General features: G+C 27.2%; 2 protein-coding genes and 1 long non-coding RNA gene across 9 annotated transcripts; 1 reads left to right on the forward strand and 2 right to left on the reverse strand.

Annotated features, from left to right (window-relative positions):
• Positions 1-939: 939 nt before the first annotated feature.
• On the reverse strand, positions 940-16,886 carry Npc1a (Niemann-Pick type C-1a). 5 transcript variants are annotated; one of them, XM_015326402.2, is made up of 22 exons: positions 16,746-16,886; positions 15,979-16,179; positions 15,192-15,866; positions 13,228-13,582; positions 12,836-13,128; positions 12,546-12,738; positions 10,686-10,817; positions 9,769-9,888; positions 9,334-9,551; positions 8,933-9,234; positions 8,656-8,853; positions 8,378-8,576; positions 8,008-8,305; positions 7,797-7,924; positions 7,453-7,710; positions 7,200-7,363; positions 7,012-7,124; positions 6,323-6,912; positions 6,023-6,211; positions 5,841-5,928; positions 5,502-5,593; positions 3,367-3,615 (listed from the first exon to the last, which is right to left on the reverse strand). In XM_015326402.2, exons 3-22 carry the CDS (start codon positions 15,327-15,329, stop codon positions 3,610-3,612), a joined length of 4,074 nt encoding a protein of 1,357 aa, XP_015181888.2. In that variant the 5' UTR covers positions 15,330-15,866; positions 15,979-16,179; positions 16,746-16,886; the 3' UTR covers positions 3,367-3,609. The 5 variants fall into 5 exon arrangements, with proteins under 5 accessions (XP_015181885.2, XP_015181890.2, XP_015181888.2 ...); XM_015326400.2 differs by having other exon boundaries at positions 3,444-3,615; positions 5,427-5,593; XM_015326401.2 differs by having other exon boundaries at positions 3,444-3,615; positions 5,395-5,593.
• On the forward strand, positions 16,702-18,308 carry LOC107069248 (mitochondrial coenzyme A diphosphatase NUDT8). Of its 3 annotated transcripts, none has more exons than XM_089175951.1 (4): positions 16,702-16,829; positions 16,921-17,136; positions 17,242-17,288; positions 17,489-18,308. In XM_089175951.1, the coding sequence occupies exons 3-4, from the start codon at positions 17,271-17,273 to the stop codon at positions 18,188-18,190; spliced, it is 720 nt and encodes a 239-aa protein (XP_089032077.1). In that variant the 5' UTR covers positions 16,702-16,829; positions 16,921-17,136; positions 17,242-17,270; the 3' UTR covers positions 18,191-18,308. The 3 variants fall into 3 exon arrangements, with proteins under 3 accessions (XP_089032077.1, XP_089032076.1, XP_015181891.2); XM_089175950.1 differs by having other exon boundaries at positions 17,242-17,284; XM_015326405.2 differs by lacking the exon at positions 17,242-17,288.
• Positions 17,825-18,687, reverse strand: LOC107069250 (uncharacterized). Its single transcript, XR_016177749.1, has 3 exons — positions 18,545-18,687; positions 18,034-18,107; positions 17,825-17,965 (listed from the first exon to the last, which is right to left on the reverse strand). It is a non-coding gene; the product is annotated as an uncharacterized LOC107069250 (long non-coding RNA).
• Positions 18,688-18,714: the final 27 nt, after the last annotated feature.

Genomic DNA, 18,714 nt, shown 5'->3' on the forward strand with positions numbered 1-18,714 from the left:
TATATATATATATATATACTCGTGCAAGATTTGGATTATACTATTGAAAAATTCGGACTAATGTTTATCACCATTTACAACCAAACAATACTGTAATAAAGTCATTTTTTTTTTGTTTTGTTTCTTTTTTCTAATGTTTATCGCAAATAAACAATTATTGATTAATTGAATAATTAAATTTACTTGCTAAAGAACAAAATATTAATTATAATTATAATTATAATAATAATAATAATAATCTTACATATTAATACCAACGATCATCACATTAATGAAAAATGGTTCACGTTACATGTTATTATTATCATCATCAATGAAAGCTATTATTATATATTGAAGTTCTTGTAATAATATCGGATATATTGTTCATAGTAAACAAAAAATAAATCACAAATATAAAAAAAGAAATAATAATAATAATAATATAATTATTTAAAAGAAAACAACAAAAAAAAACAACATATAAATTATATAAACTTAGTCATGGTATTTCTCTTCTTTTTTTGTTAATAACGATTAATTAAACTTTGTTTTACCTAAATTAAGGTAAAAACTATATTCAATCGTTTATACTGATAATATTATTAAAAATAATGAATAACTTGATTACTTTTAACATTATATCCGAATATATATATATATATATATATATATATATATATATATATATATTAAATATTAGGTGAACCAGAATGTAATGTCGCTTTCTAACCTTAAATTCAAACATCAATTTTGAACAAGTTCTTATTTTTAATCAATAACATAATTTAATCTCATTATTAATGATTTGTTTTCATCTATTATGTTAATTTTTAATACTGGAACTGATTTATAATTCGATTTTTCAATTAAAATATCAAAATATACATGAAAACGATATTACTTTTCGGGCTCCTTCCTAATAATACCCTTTGCAAATGAAAAAAAATACTAATACAGTTTGTTTAAATCAATAATTCATTTTCAGTTTGCAAAAGAATGAAAAATATGTGAGACAGATTATTTTCATGCTTAATTATTATACGGATATAATATAATATAATTAATTTATTTTAATACAATCGAATAATATAATCTAATTATAAGTATCGAATACTTTCATTCTCCATTTGTTATTTTTACAGAACATATTTCGCGGTAATTTGTTTATTATTATTTTTTTTTTTTTATTATTATTATTATTTGGAGATCACGTTGTATTAAATTAGATGTATTTTTCTCTTTATTTTTTTTTCTAATTTCAATTACGGACGGCAACATTTGTTTGGACAAAATATAATGTGAGAGCATCTTTGATGTTACACATAATTCTTCTTTTCTCCATATTATTTAACACATATATTATGATCCAAATATTAACATAATAATTAACACACTATCGGCGAGTTGAATATTTCTACCCGTTCCACAGACTGACACTGGTCGGCGGGTCACGTATTAATACGTTTTATACAGAACGTAAGCTAAGTTTCAGTAAAACACTTACTAATGCTTGTGTTTTTTTGTCATTGTCATTAATTTTTGAACAGGAATGATGTTTTTGGTTGTATTTTTATAAAGCACTATCGGCGGGTCGGATATTTTTACCCGTTCCACAGACTGATGCTGGTCGGCGGGTCACGTATTAATACGTTTTATACAGAACGTAAGCTAAGTTTCAGTAAAACACTTACTAATGCTTGTGTTTTTTTGTCATTGTCATTAATTTTTAAACAGGAATGACGTTTCTGATTGTTTTTTCTGTAAAACCTGACCAGTGTTTTAGTCTTAAATTTATGAATTATTAAGTAAAATTAATAATTTGATGAAATGTGCTCTTTTGACACTGCAATTTTCGTGTTTACAAACAAAGTATGATAAATTCAGTTAATTGATTTTGATAGTATTGAAAGTTGTAGTTTTTTTACATCTTCGAAATACTATTTGATATCTATTTTTGAAATTTCATGGAAATTTTACTATTAGATGTGAAGATATAACATGTTTTTTAAAAAGTATACTGCGTGAGTCAAGCTCACAAAATTCCCGACGATAGTGTGTTATTACAAATTAATTGTATATGTATGTATGTATGTATGTATGTATATGTAAATATATATTTTGAATATAATATGATTATTATATGTCTGATTAAGAATGAATTATTTGTAAATTTAATTAATTAATTAATTAGAAAAACAAACAATTTTTTTCCATTTTTTTTTTCACACACTCTTACAAATTATAAATAATATTTAGTATATTATTATTATTATTATTATTAATAAACGATCTGCCTCACAAATTAATAAGAAATGCAAATGACTAATAAGACTACAAAATAACGAAGAAAAATAAAAAAAAAACTTAATACAAATGCATGTAAATCGCGCGTATGTATTTTATGTGTATGTGTGTGATTTTTGTAAACTACACACACACACACACACACACATTCTCCACTTCTAAAAGAAATTCCATTTCAAAATGGAATCCTTTTTTTTTTCTTTTTAGAAAATTACTTTAGTTTAGTTTTAATTTAACTTTTCCTTTTGCTAACTGAATAATCGTGTCAGTATTAATTAATTTAATTTAATTTAATTTAATTCTAATAGGAATTTTTTTATCCGCAAGTTATTTGTGTTGTTTTTTTTTGTTTTTTTTTTGTAAAACAAAATGGTTCATACAAAAAAAAAAACCAAAATATTCTTGCAGACAATAAATAATATAAAGAAGAAGAAAAATAAAAATTATATTTATATATATATATATATATATATATCCTAAACGCGTTTGTCCTTCTCTATTGAATTTCATTTGCTTATTTTCTTTTGTTTTTATTTTTTTAGGAATACAAAAAAAAAAGAAAGAAAGAAAGAAAGAAAGAAATGCCAATAATTGCAATAAATCATCAAATTTTGACGTTACGTAGTAATTAAATCATTGTCGGTGATGATGTACTTTGACAGTTTTCACGTTGTTTACATTTGCAGCATTTGCATAAAAAAAATAAAAAATAAAAAATAATACAACTTGCACGATAAAAGCTAATAATATTGTAAATTAAAAATAAAAATACAAAAAAATAAAATATATATATATATATATATATATAGATATAGATATATAAATCTATACATTGACGTATGTAAATCTAATTTAAATTATGAGAGACATTAGTTTTAAATACATCCTCACATTCTTTGTATTAAGAAAGAATAATATCATTTTTTCTAAATATACGAAAAATTAATTATTCTTGTTGCCACAATTTGTTGTTGTTGTTTGTTATTTTGTTTGTTTGTTTGCTTGTTTTTTTTTTTTGGTTTCAGTCTCTAGACATATATATATATAAAAATTGCATTAATTTTTATTGAACAACGATGATTCTTATTATTTTTTTTTTTTTGGTTTTTTCATTTTTGCGTTTTTATCATGAATGCTAAAACGTCACGTGATGATGATTTATCGCATCTATGTCGTTTACACTGGCGTAGGAAGTGGTTGGTTGTTGACAGATATCGTTTTGGAGAAGAGGAGATTTGACGTTGCGACTCGTCGAATTCCTAGAATTATGTTTAGACCTGTTGTTGGCGCAGTGTTGGATTCTCCTGGCCCCTCGGCGTGACATCACGCCTATAATTATATATTAATTATTAAATATTGATGAACAATTTAAACAACAACAATCACTAAACAACTACCACAACGACGACCAAAACAAAAACAGAAAAATAAATACTATAATAATTAGTGATGCCAGATCGCGGAACATTTTGAAATGTTACGTGTCGCGGTGTGTCGGGAAACCGAAAGAAGCCGAGGGAAGCCGAGGTTAGCTGCGGGACAGAGAAGAAATAATACCCCCACCACGCGCCGCGGAGAAATACATGGACACAATACACATTTGCCTTCACTGTGTGTACTGAACGGCTCAAATGTGTTTGTGTCCATGTATTTCTCCGCGGCGCGTGGTGGGGGTATTGTTTCTCCTCTGTCGCACAGCTAACCTCGGCTTCCCTCGGCTTCTTTCGATTTCCCGACACACCGACACGTAACATTTCGTTGTGTGCGAGGCCTGCTGGGCTTGAGAGAAGGGGTAGAAATGTTCCGCGATCTGGCTTCACTGATAATAATAAGCGTATATTACACTGTAAACACATATTATATATATTCGAAGAACCGAAAAGTAATGGCGTTACTACACATGTCAAATTATTTCTAATATTTTAATTCAACAAAATTAATTACTGATTTTTATCGTTACAATATTAAAAATTATCATTATTAATTAATTAAATTATTGATTAATAATAAAAACTTTTGTTTAAAATATTTGTTTAAATGTTGAGGTTAAAAAGTGACACATTACTTTCTGGTCCACCTAATATATATCTAAAATTAATATATAAACATATAAAACACAAAAATAATAACGATTAAAAAAAAAATAACAAAATACCCAACAAAATTATCAACCTATTAATAAACAAAACAAAATTGTGATATTTTATGTCGGATTCTTTTTTTTTTTTTTTGTAAATTCACTGCTAACAAATCACAAGAGCTATAATACCAATTGAATTCTATAAACCGTAAATATTTTTATGTTTAAACATGTAACGTTAATAAATAAAAACATAATTTCGATATATAATTGAAATAACACATACAACAACATCCCATCCCACACTCATCAAAAGGTGAAAACAATTTTAAATTTGACTAAAATAAATAATGGTTGTAAAATTATATGAACAATATTTGATTTTGTTTCATGTAAAAAGGTACAAGATGTTGTGATATTTAATTATAAAAAAAAATATATATAATTACAATTGAAATTATTTGTATATTTCAATTGTAATCATTGAAATAAATAAATCAAATTGAGAATTGTTATTAACTGTGTATAACTCATGAAATATATAAATAAAAAAATAATACAATTTTCAATTTGATTATTTCCTAGGTATCTCTGTTATGAATATAAAAATAAAAAAAAAACACCCGTTACCTATTAAATATATCTATAAAAATTAAAAATTAAAAATTAAAAATGAAAAATTAAATGCGACAGGTAGAAGCTAAGAAGAAAAAGAAAAAGAAAAAGAAAAAGAAGACAAATCAAATATTGTTAAATAATAATAATAATAATGAAAAAAAAAAAAAAACAGAAATAATAGCATTGTGTTAGCATGAAAGATAGAGGATAGAAAAAGGTTTGATAATGTTATAGATAACAACCACAAATACCTTTTAAATACGACAGTATAAAATATATATATACATATACGTATATATATATATAGTGCATAAAAGCCAATCAAAGTTTGTGACAATTACAAAAATCCATCATCCTATATTTTACTTCTATTTAGAAATAATATTATTTAAAATGACAATGGTACAAACTTGATAGAAAAATATTCATCTCCTAGACACACCTATCTCTCAAAATCAATCACTCTGAAGGTAGGTGTAGTTGTGGTGGGTGTGGGAGGAGAATTGGGTTTGCTTACGCGATGATTTAAAGAAGTCTCTTGCACACTGTCCAAATTTCCTCGTATTGCTCTCTTGTGATTGGCCAGTTTCTCTTTGTTCATTGGTGAGCCTAAAATGACCAGGAGCTATGATGCTAGCTCACATCTTTTCTTTTTTATTTTATATAGTTTATATCTTATGTACTTTCACAATGTACATTTATAAAAAACAAAATATTCAATAATAAAATACTTATTTTTTTTCTTTTTTTTTTGGAATAATCGACTCGAACGAAGCTGTTAAACTATTACAGTGTTATCCTTGTTTATATATTAAAATTAAATCTAATTATATTTATATATTAATATTTGTCTTACCAATATAACTGAGTAACACTGGTAAGAATATTAAACCATGAGCAGCACCAAACAGAACTATTCCTAGGTACATTCTAAAGTAAAACACCTGTAAATATATTAATTTTTTAGTTTAATTATAACTAATGATACACTGTATATATATATAATTTATATCTGTTACATATAATAATATGAAATACCTGGAATATTTGACTCTTAGCAAAGCCAAGAACTATGATACCACCAAATTTGGTAAGCGTTATGCCACTAAATATGGAACTTCCCATATTTGTTAAAGCATCTGCCACTCTATCAATTCGAGTTGTTTTAACAGATACAGAAAATGAATGGACTAAGTGACTACAAAATTCTACAGCTATTCCTACAGCCTGAAAAAAAAAAAAATGATTATTAAACATTTTAATATTGAATTCATATTTACTTAATTATTGTTATCCAATAAACATTTTTTCATTGGATTATTTGTCAAATACTCTTACCATAACAAGATTTACTAGAGATACAGCATTTAATGTAATATGCCACCAATACATTAATCCTCCAATATTGACAACGATCATAGTAATTGTTATCAAAACAACCAAAGAAGAGAAAATATCCAAACCCATAAGTAAAAATGTAACAACAAAAATGGCTAATAAAGATATTCCAATACTTTTTAAAGTATCCGGCCACATAGTTAAATATTGTTCATAAAAAACGTAGAAGATGCTGTAAGGAAATACTTCGACAGTTTTGTTTTCTCCCATAGATGTTAAATGTTGGTTAATCATATTTGTTATATTAGCTGAAACTAATCTGGCTGCTCTCATTGATTCGTAATAATCCGCAGATGATTTCAAAAGTGTATGATAAGCCATGAAATATGATGCTCCTACTGTAGATAAACCGGTACTTGGATCAGTAACGTAATTAACACCGTGACCATAAGCAGCGTGACCACCTTTGGCACAAGATTCGTCTGCATTATCTTCTAAGAAAAATGATATATATCTTTGGAAATCCATTGGTACTGGTCTACCGTATGGATTACTAGTTATGTTGCATGTATTACAATTACTGGACATATCTAAAATTTATTTATATTATATTAATTAGAAGATTGGTTTTTTTTTTATTTTTTATTTAAAAACTATAATAATAAAAATATATCAAATTATTTCTTTACCAGTATGTGGACAGAATGAATTATTTGTATTGAAATATTTGCAACAACCGGTTAACTGTGACCAATCAATGTAATCGTCTAACCAAGATGAAGCAGGTTTTGCAATATATGTTCTGTAATAAGAAAAAAATGTAGTTTAATTTAATTGAATTAATCTTGTTTATTTAAAGTTAAAATGCATTATATACCTGTTCGATTGTTTAGATGCAGTAAATATTTGAGTAGATATTGAATCGCTATTACAATATTGACCACCACAAATTAAATTCTGTTGTCGTGTGTCGGAATAGTTCAAACCATTTTTGACAACGAAATACACTGGTGGACCAATCGACAAATAACTATTTAAGAACTGTTGAAAAATAAATATAAAAATAAATTCTTTAAAAATGAATTATATAAACATTAGAACTTGTTAATTAAATATAATATTTGACATACTTTAAAGTATTTCAATACAAAACTATCCTCAGGCATAGAAAGTTCTTGATCTAGGCCAATTTCGATATGTGGTACAACTGCAATGCTAGTACAAAGCCAACCGAAGAAAATCAACATTACAGATGTTCGTACCCATTTTTTTAACAATAAAGGAACATATGCAACTTTAAATATTTTATATAAAATTCCATCAACAACTTCTTCTCCAGTATCTTTCTTTGAACCACGGATGAAACAGCATACGTCGAGTCTGTTGTTCTAAAATAAGAAAATATTCAATAGAATCATCATAATTCATATAATAATTTGAAAAGTAATAATATATAAGATAAATGTGTATATACCATTTGTCTAATTGTATCTAAAGACAATAAGCTAACAAAACAGGTGACTTGCAGAATAAAATCAACTAATAATGCCATACCAGCATAAAGAGCGAAAGCTTTAACAGCAGGCATATCAGATAATCCACCTGAAAATAAAATGATACATCGTATTACATTGTTGTATAGTATTTTTGAAATATTATAGATAAGATAAATAAATAAAACATACCAAGGAAAAAACAACAACTTTCGGAAACACTTGTAAGTAACATACTGGGCCCAATTTGACCAAGTATACGACCAATATGTTCTGGAACTGTTTCGTTAGGTCTTCGGCTTTCTCTTTGATGTGTTTGTACCATAATAAAGATATTATCAACTCCAACAGCTAATACGAGGAATGGGATTACTTCGATTATAATAAGAGTTGCTGGAACACCCACAAATCCAAATAAACCGACTGAACAAATAACGGATGCCAAAACTATTATAACACCACCAAGACCAAGTGTAATTTTGGAATCGATCTGAAACAAATCAATGTTTCTAAAATGTACCATTATATTTCAATGATTTATAACATATGTAAACACACTTACCAAGAGTCGACTACAAGTTCTAATTTGACCAAGTGAAATTGCAATGTATGCAAACATAATAACGTAAGATACAAGAATAGTTAATATATCTGATTGAGATTCACGATTTAATTCATCTTCGATTGATCTTTCAGAAGTAAATGCCATGTCCATAAAACTTGGTAACTTTGCTGAGACATTTTTCATAAGTTCGATGTAACTGTAGTAAATATAATTCATTATTACTCATATATATATATTTATTTAATAACCAAAGTATTTTTTTAATAATATATTACCTTCTCTCCCATTCTAAAGCTGGTAATAATTTGGTTTTGTTATGATAATTATTAACAATAAAAGTAAGAATAATAGCAGTGGCTTTTTCATATGATGCATTGTGTAAGTCTTGTCCAACTGAAAGGAAACCACCAACAGCAATAGCAGGATCAACTGGTCCTTCAAATGTTCCAAGACATTCAGGATTGTATGGGTTTCTGAAAATATCACGAATTTATTATAAGTTTGACACAAAATATTGATTTTTTTTTTTTTTTATTTTAAACAATAACTTACTGCGAACACATCACAAAATGATCCAAATAATTGACAGTATAATTGTCTTCAAGAGACGTAGTATTAAATTTTTCTAAATCATTTTGCCAATAACCCCAAACACTTTGAATGTAACAATTTTCTACTGTCTGTTCTTCGGTGAAAGCATTTCTCATAGGTGCAAAACATATGTCACTTAAAGTATGATTACTAGGAGTTACAAGTTTCTTAATCTTTTCTTGCAAAGTATAGACATATTTAAGAACATCTGGGTTAAATACTGGTCCAAATGTGATTGGCCCGTTAGATGTATTATGTACGATCTGAAAATTGTCACACGAATACATTGCATGCAACACGACATTATAAATTACAAGAACAAGCAAGAAATCATTTTATCTACAATCTTAATTCTGACTTACATTAGGTAAACCCACAGTACTTATAATAATTTGTTCCATTCTATAAAATGGTTCAAAGTGTTCATCGAAATATGCTCTTTCAATGCGTGAGCGTGAATTTGGTGACGCCCACAATTCAACTGGATCTGTAGTAACATTCATGTATTTTATTCCATGACCCAAACCAACGATAAAAATAAATCCCAAGAAGATGATTAACCATGGACGTGATGCACATACTAAAATCAAAAATATATATTTATATTCATTTAATCTTCTTATCTTCTTTAATATATATAAATTACGTGTGTCACGTTGTTTGTCAGCAATGGATTCCTAAACTACTGAACTGATTTGAATAAAATTGTGCACACTGTGTGCAGTTTCATCTAACTTGAAAGATAGGATAGTTTATATCTCAATTTATAATATTCGTTGATTTAAAAACGTGTGTACCTGTTCCCCACCAACAGAAAAATTCTTGCAATAATTTGTCAGTGCCAGCACCTAATCTTTCAATAAAAGTTGACTGAGTATCTTCAAAACCATTTGGTAAGTCATCAGCTGATATAACACCTGTAAACAAGACCGTATAAATATAAATGTTCGCATAAAATGATTGTTTTTTTTTTTTTTTTTTTTTTTTAGATAGAAGACCAAATTTATATATGCGTACAAAATGACAATAACATATTAAGCATAAACAAAAGCCAATATATATATTATAAATCGTATTTAGAACATTTTTTTATTTTTTTAATGTTATCATTCATTTAGCTGTAAAAAAAAATATATATATATATATAAAAAGAAATAATGCAAAATGTTCTAAGTATGAATTATATAAATTACATATATAAAATTACATCAAAAACAGAAATAAATAAATAAATAATATATATATATAAATAATGTAGATTTAATTTATTATAAAAAAAAAAGGAATTGATATACTTTATTTCAAGCATTATTATTATAATTGCAATAAATAAATGGCATTACTACTAGAGCACAGCTGAAAACATATAAATTATCTTACATAATTGTAACATTTGATTTGATATTTTTGTTTATAACTGAAAAATACTTATCTTATCAGTAATCAACTTAATAGATATTATATTATTCGCATTAGAGTTAATTACAATTAATAAAAGGTGGTGACGAGAAAAAAAAAAAAAAAGAAAGAGTAATTCAAAGAAATTACAAACATACACACATAAAGCATAAAGCAAAAACAAAAAAATAAAAAACACACAAATAAATTTGGCAAAAGAAGAAGAAGAAGCAGCAGCGTATTATTATTAATAAAATAATAAAAAAGACAAGTCAGAAAGAGAAAGAGAGAGAGATTTAGAATTGAGAAAACCTACTGGAACGTTTAGATTGTAGTGGACTGTCTTCCTGATCAGCTGCGAGAGCAATACGAGCCCCATCCCCTGGGTGGTGTAAACCAGCTGCCAGGCGCCTACCAACCTGTCTTCCTACTTCCTCCCCTCGTGCAACTATATATACGCACACACCATACATACACGACCAATCAGAATGTATTTTCATTCTAAATTACATTCATATATTTTGTTCTTTTTTTTTCATGTATTATAACATATATATATATACGTAGATTGGACCTTAAAACTAATGGCAACTATTTATTCATAACCGCTACAAAAGAGTTACATGTTTGCACTTGTTACTGTTCTTCAAAGTAATCACCAGCATTGTGTAGAACCCGTTGCCAGCGATGTGGAAGTCGTAGTATACCATCAGCAGAGCCAGTTTTGTTAATGGTGCGAATGGAGCAGGGTTTACTGCCATGTCTCATTCAGTGTTACGATACGGTGTAAGAAAGTCTCTCCTTCGCGCTCATAGCACACCAAGTGTGTCTGAGTAGCGTCGTAACGCATCCATTTCTGCATTTCCGTCAATTCATGCGAAACCCATCGTCGCATTTGCTTCAGAACTGTTCCAGAGATTCGACAGGCAGTAGACCACTTCATTCGCACCATCAACAGAATAGGCTTTGCTGACGATTCTAAGCAACGCTGGTGACTACTTTGAAGGACAGTAAGAGAAGTTCCAACTTACGTATATTAATACATTCACACTTATCTCATGTGAAGAGTTGTGTTATTATTTTTAAATAAAAAAAAATAAAAAAATTCAAGAGAATGATATGAGCCATTCATTTTGAAATCAGACATAAGTTGCATTGTTCTTTAGAAATATTTAAAATGCATTTGATAATAATCACGTCATTCATTGTTTAATATATACGTTAACTATTACACACTGTTTTTTAGTTGACATTCTTAAGATGTTTTATGTAATCATTTCATTTGAAAGATAAAAATGTCGATATTATTATTATTATTATGAAATTTATGAGATATCAAATATGAACGTGCAATTTCTTGCATTGTAATCTTCATCTAAACATTATTTAGCTATTTCTGTCAATCTCAAATGTAAATTCGTCTTTAATTATTATTAGTAAAGAGATGATTTATATTATTTTTTTTTTTTAAATAAATGACTCATATATTATACTGCATATACCATTTTCACATACAGTAGTATTATAAGAAAAAAAAACAAATAAATTTCTAATATTATTCAAATTACATTACGATACTTAAACATTTTTAATATTATCTCCAATTAAACCTGACATTAAAATATTACAAACAATCAAATATATTTGTTATATAAAATAGTTTATGAACAAAAAAAAAATAAATAAAAAAATAATAATAGATTAAACCACAACCAAAAATAAAAGAGTTATTAAATAGATTATAAAAACAACAATAAAACACTACCATAATAATAATAACAACCAGAAATTAACCAATAGTATTAATTGAAGAGAAGTTTCCTTTATTACCGACGATTATCTCGTTCTAGATGAGTAAATAGAATTTAGTATAAATTAGTCACTGTATATATATATATATAAATAGAAAATCAAACGAATTATTAATGTGTAAGTGTATATTAAATCAAATCAAATCAAAGCGGAAAAAAAAATAATATATATAAAAATATGATAATAAAATATGGCATAAAAAGAAATTCAAAATGCATAGCAGCATTTAATTGTTGTAGTAACACTATGTGTAAATTGAAAATCAAACTTTTGCGATAGTAGTAGTATTTTTTTTGTCTATCTTTCTTTCAATATTTGTTAAAATAGTTAAAACGTTATAATTAATTTATTATTCGTCTCTTACCAATTTTTTGTCGATTGCTGAAACAAATTTCCAATAGAATGAAAACAGCTGATCCACAAATGAATATTATTATCATTGTAACTTCATAACCATCGTAACCAAAAAGCTTGAATGGACCTGGAGGTTCAGGAAGTGGTTTTGGAACTGGACAACTATCTTCACAATCGACACAACTACATGCTGGTGTTTTGGCCTAATAAACAAACACACATATCACAAGTTAATAAATTAAATAATACTAGCAAGATATATTTTCATATGATTTATATTACAACTAATAATTGACTTACGTTTAATGGTTTGCTACAAGGGGTAACTTGTGGATCCATTGGTTTGAACGGACCAATAGGATTATCAGTATTGATGTATGTAATTTGGAAAGGAACGTAAAGATTGTTTGCAGCATCACCCATATTGTGGAACCATTTTTGTGGAGAACAACGACTTGAACCCCATTCTCCACACATGATATCCAAAGCAAGTTGACCTGTGCTTGGAACTGATACCTTGTTACAAGATTTATAAGTTCCATCTAGATACTTGTTAGTTATATATACATCTATTTGATTTACATATTCAATACCTGAAAATTGTACAAAATAATAAATATTACAAACAACAATAAATCCTCAATTATTTGTTTTCAAATAATAAAATAATGAAATCAAAAATCTCTAATTACCCTTATCATCTTTTAATATTTCTGTGACATTTATAAAACTACTTTGATTAGGGCTGCATGTAAATTCGCAAAAATGTTTAGATAAATTATCCAAACAGCTAGGACAACGTTTCAAAAAGTTTGCTGCCAATTTAATATTTTGCTTTAACGTTTCCAATTGTTTAACATCGCAACAAGTATTAGTCGGTTTGTTTAAATCTGTTATTAAATGTGGACATTGTTCTGCAAGTAATTTTTGTCCTTCTTCATCTAATGGTAAAGCAGGACCAGTATAATGGCAGTTCTTGATATGTGTTGATGCATCTTTGTAACATTGTCCATGCCAGATACAATGATCGGTATCTGCACTGTTTACCTGTATATATATATAAATACAAATTATATTACAATTTTATATATTAGATAAAAAGTATGACATTTTAAATGTTATTTCTATTGAAACTAATAAAAAAAAAAGGATAAATTCTTTTATAATAACTCATTGACAAAAAAAAAATATTCAATTATTAAACGAAAGAAAAAAAGGTCGTAAGTACATCTAATAATATAATCCAAACATGTTCAATTACTTCAAGAGTTATTATAGTGATCATCAATTGAGAATGTCTCTCACGAGTAAAATATCTTTCATATTAAACCTTTGGCCAATGATCTCTGCTCATAGGTCGAGGTCAGAACAATATGAGTAACAAATTATAACATGCTAATTTCTTATTAATAAAATATTCATTTTGCACATATTATCGTGTATTATGTTTAATATTAATTTATATTACATCTTAAAGAAAGAATTTCAAAACAAAAAGAATAGTAAACAATATGAAATACTAAAAGCTATCATTTTAACGTGGTAATTTTCTTTATGCGCACAAAAAAAAAAGAAAAAAAAAAGAGAATATAAGGAATATTTGAAATTGCATGTTACAAAAAAGAAATATGATTTCCTGAATAAAATACTAACATAAGTTAATTCTAGATAAAGAACATTCCTTTCTCACTAGTGTCATATTTACTGGTATATCATTTTTAATTATATATTATCAATATCCTTAGTCATCATTGATGTACTATTAAGGAATTTAATCATATCAAACATTATTATTATATTACAAATGAATAATCAAATTACATTTGAAACGTAATAAAGGATCAAACTTGAAATGTATATATTCTATCAAGTGTAAACAATTTTCGGATAGAAAACATATCGCGTCAGAGTTTATTCTGGACGACGACGACGACGATGAATGCACGTTAAAACCTTCAAACTATTTTGCAACTCATTCTTTAGACCCATTTTGTTGACTTTGCAATAGTAAAACATAAAAGATTAAATTCTTCTAATGAACATGATTACGTATGCTAATTAACACACAAGTATTAAAAGAAAAATAACTAAAGGAAAAAAATTAATAAAAAATAGATAATTAAGAATAATTTCTTGTTATATATATATATATATATATATATATATATATATATATATATATGAATTAATAAATAGATGTAATCATAATGGAGAAATGACGAAGTTGGATTTATTCGATTGTATTTAATAGGAGGCCACATTAAGCTTTGACCTCGGCTTAATAAAAGTTCCGACGCCTTACTAGACGTTCCTCTTCTTCTTATTCTTAAAGGGGACATGAAGAAAAAGAAGAAGAAGAAAACATGGCATAATTAAATCAAATAAAAGGCTCTTCTTCGTTAACGATCGAAAGTTGTCGATAGGCTTTCTCGGACATCGACTGAGATGACGTCACACTAAACGCACACACCAGCCGACGAGAACTCTGATTGGGTGTGGTATATACATCGTATACAATACATAAAATGAATTATCTCATACATATATACACACACATGTAGGCTTCATGACATATATGCATGCACATATATATATATTATTTATACATTTGGTGTGGCCTTAAACGCGACATGAAATAATATTTCGAATTACTTACAACGCACGCAATCCAGGACAAGGATATTAGAATAAAAAAGGTTGAGCCAAGTGACATCGTCGAAGACGCCGAAGGTCTGCCTGTCAAACGCCAACTACGACCTCGAACTTTTTCACAAGAAGTCCGATACATCGTCATAATTTTAATTTCTTTTATCAAATTTATTAATTGTTGATGTTGATTGACCCCCCACTAAAAAAAAAAAAAACAACACGCTATGCGTTTTTACAAACGCGATGTTTTTCACCCCTTCTTCTTCGTCCTCTTCTATTGACACTGTAATTCGCACGATGTTATATGCGTTGCCATAAGTTTTATTATTTCCGCACTGCACGACCGTTTCTCCTCGACTGATCACTCCTCTCGAAATACTCTTTCGATATTACTAATAGTCGATATTCAACTTGTCATGCCAGTCGAGATTCTTCAATTGAAATATTACTACTCCCTACTCGCTTCTATGACGCATGAAGTCTGTCTCAGACGAGATCGGTCAGCTTCGAGTAACTTCGATTTACTTCGGTGGTACTCATCGGTCATTGGTCGTTACTCCAATGGAAATATACGCGCGATTTTTTTTGCGAATTTAAAAGTCAAATTATGTTCGATCCGATTATACGACAATCCCTGACTTTAAATTTATGGTAATTCTTGATCAAAACAATCCAAATAATTCTGAAAACATCAAAGATTAATGCTTGATATTTTTAATATTATTAGAATTATTGTAAAAATTCTTAAATTATATACGCGTATTAAGAGATCAAATTTGAATATATGATTAAACCTTATGTAAGTAGATTTGTTTCATCGTTTCCTTTAATAATCTAATGATTATTAATTATATGATTATAAATTGCTTTTTTATTAGTATTTAAGATTATATAACCTAATAATAGATTATTTCTTGAATATCTTCAGAAGTTTTTATATCTCGGCTATAATGAACATATAAATTCTTTTATCCATCCTTCTACTTCATTTGTCTCTGGAACAGAAAATGGACGACTTATTATACAATTACGTTTATACAAACAATTTTTTGCAAATTCAATAAAAAATAGTTTAATAGCGAATAATTATTATGTTCTACAAGATATCACAAAATGGAAAGATGCAATTCAAGATCCGTGTTACATGTGCTAACAGAATAATCTTTAATTCAAAAGACTATTTATAATAATCAAGAGGGAGATTTGACAAAAGAACGAATTTTATTTTCTTTTATTTTATTTTTATGTACCTTTATCTATACACAAAAGAGTTGACCTGAGTTTTTTTTTTGTTCTTTATAATTGGTGATAACCAGCAACACCAACTTCAAAAAAACACTAAAAAAAAATTTATAATTTCCTAATTATCTATGAGAAAAATCCTGTCAAAAAAACCACAAATATGTTTTAATTTTATCAATGACATTAATTTAGATAAATTAGTAATTTGTATAGATAAAATACATAAGCAGAGATCACACACACACAAGGAAAAAAAAAGTTGATATTTTAATTTTGTGATATCAGTTGCTATCTACTTTTATCAGTTGTTATACTATACCCATGTTAAATTATTGCATTTTTTAGTAATGGTTGAATAGTTAACAAGTTATTAAATGTCTTGAAATAAAACAAAATATAACAGGTAAGATTTTTGTCTATAAATTCAATAAATTCTAATAATTAGTGTAAAGAGATCAATTTTGTTTAGATCTAGTAACTATATTAATTTTTAGTAATTTAAGTTGGCTATCATTAAATCATATCGATTGAGCTGTCATCTGGCGACCAATAGAAAAACTTAAAAAGTAATAAAGAATAATGTCATATGACAACATCCAAAAATTCATCGAAAAACTAGTTTAATCTTTTAATCCTTTTTACGTATAAGAAAAATTATGGCAACTGTTACGTTACGAATCTTATCAAGAAATCTACAGTTATCAATTCTAGTGAGTATTTTATTTCTAACAAAAAATAAGATCACGTGTTATTCCAATGACAAGATGATTTCATTGATATTACGAATAAAAGCGCTACACTCGATTTTTTTTTAGAAACATTCAATTATCTTCGATGATAAGAAATGAAATCTGCTTGGTTGGTAATGTTCTACTTTATCGACATTTTCGATTATTCTCAATCTTTGTATTTTTTTTTTTTTTTTTCAATTCAAAAAAGCATTATTTCGTGTATTATAACAATTAAACAAATTGAATTATTCTATAAATATATAAAATGAATATTTAATTATTATATAATTAAAAAAAAAAATGTGTCTTCTTTTTTTTTTTTATGATAAAGTCCGCAAATTTTCAACGGAGTTTAAATACAATTGATGAGATAAAACTGAAGCCGGAACAAGTTTTATCTGAACAAAATCGAAAATCAAGCATAGAAAAATTTAAAAAATTTCAACTAAACGTCAAATACAAAGATGAAACAAATCAAGCGGCAGTTCTAGTACCAATTTGCATTCATAAAGGGGAACTCGGTCTTCTGTACACCTTGAGATCATCAAAATTGAATTCAAATCGAGGACAAGTATCTTTCCCAGGTGGAATGTACGACAAAACTGATCGTGACCTAGAAGAGACCGCGTTAAGAGAAACTTGGGAAGAGTTAAAAATACCGAAAGAAAAGATCGACATATGGGCATCATGCAATTTGTTTCCAGCTAAGAATCTAACAGTAATGCCAGTATTGGGCTACGTGGGTGAAATTGATCCAGCAAATTTAGAAATAAATCCAGACGAAGTTGAAGAAGCCTTTGTCATATACCTGAAAGATTTTTGTAATCCATCTTTATGTCGTTTTACACACTTTCGCAATGTCTCCATGTTACCTACTTATCTCGGTGGTAAACATCGTGTTTGGGGTCTCACTGCTGCTATCACTCACGTAGTTTTATCTTCCTTGCTACCTGGAATTTATAGGCATGATGTTAATTTAAGATTTATGATTCCATCGAAATTTAAAGTAACGAATAAAAATAGTATACAATAATTTTGTATAGTTTTCAATTAATATTTATTAAATGTATATTATTATTTAGAAGAAAATTGTATTTTTCTTTTTCTTTTTTTAATCAATTTTATAGACAAATAAATGCTATTTATATATATTTTGAAGTTATTTGATTATTTATTAATATAATTTGATCATTTTAAAATATATTTCAAGATTTATATATACAATTATACGTATACATATAAATATAATGTTTCTTTCAAAGTTTATGTTTAATTATGAATTTTCATTATTAAGCAACATCTTGTTTATCGATTTCAAAAATCATAATAACTACTAAGTGCATATATATATATATATATTTATTTATGAAATTTGTAAGAAACTTACATCTATATCTAAATACCTGTTCATATATCTATATATATATACATACACGCGCAAAGCGAGGTGAATATATTACAGGTGTGAAAGGAGTTTCACTCGGAGTCTACGTGTGAATGTATATTTAATGGGATAGAAAAAGAAATAAGGATTAGTTGTGGAGTAGGGGGAAAACA

This window comes from Polistes dominula, unplaced genomic scaffold (assembly GCF_049000335.1).
Source record: "Polistes dominula isolate Pdom_NZ unplaced genomic scaffold, Pdom_raw_medaka contig_21, whole genome shotgun sequence".
NCBI classification, from domain to species: domain Eukaryota; kingdom Metazoa; phylum Arthropoda; class Insecta; order Hymenoptera; family Vespidae; genus Polistes; species Polistes dominula.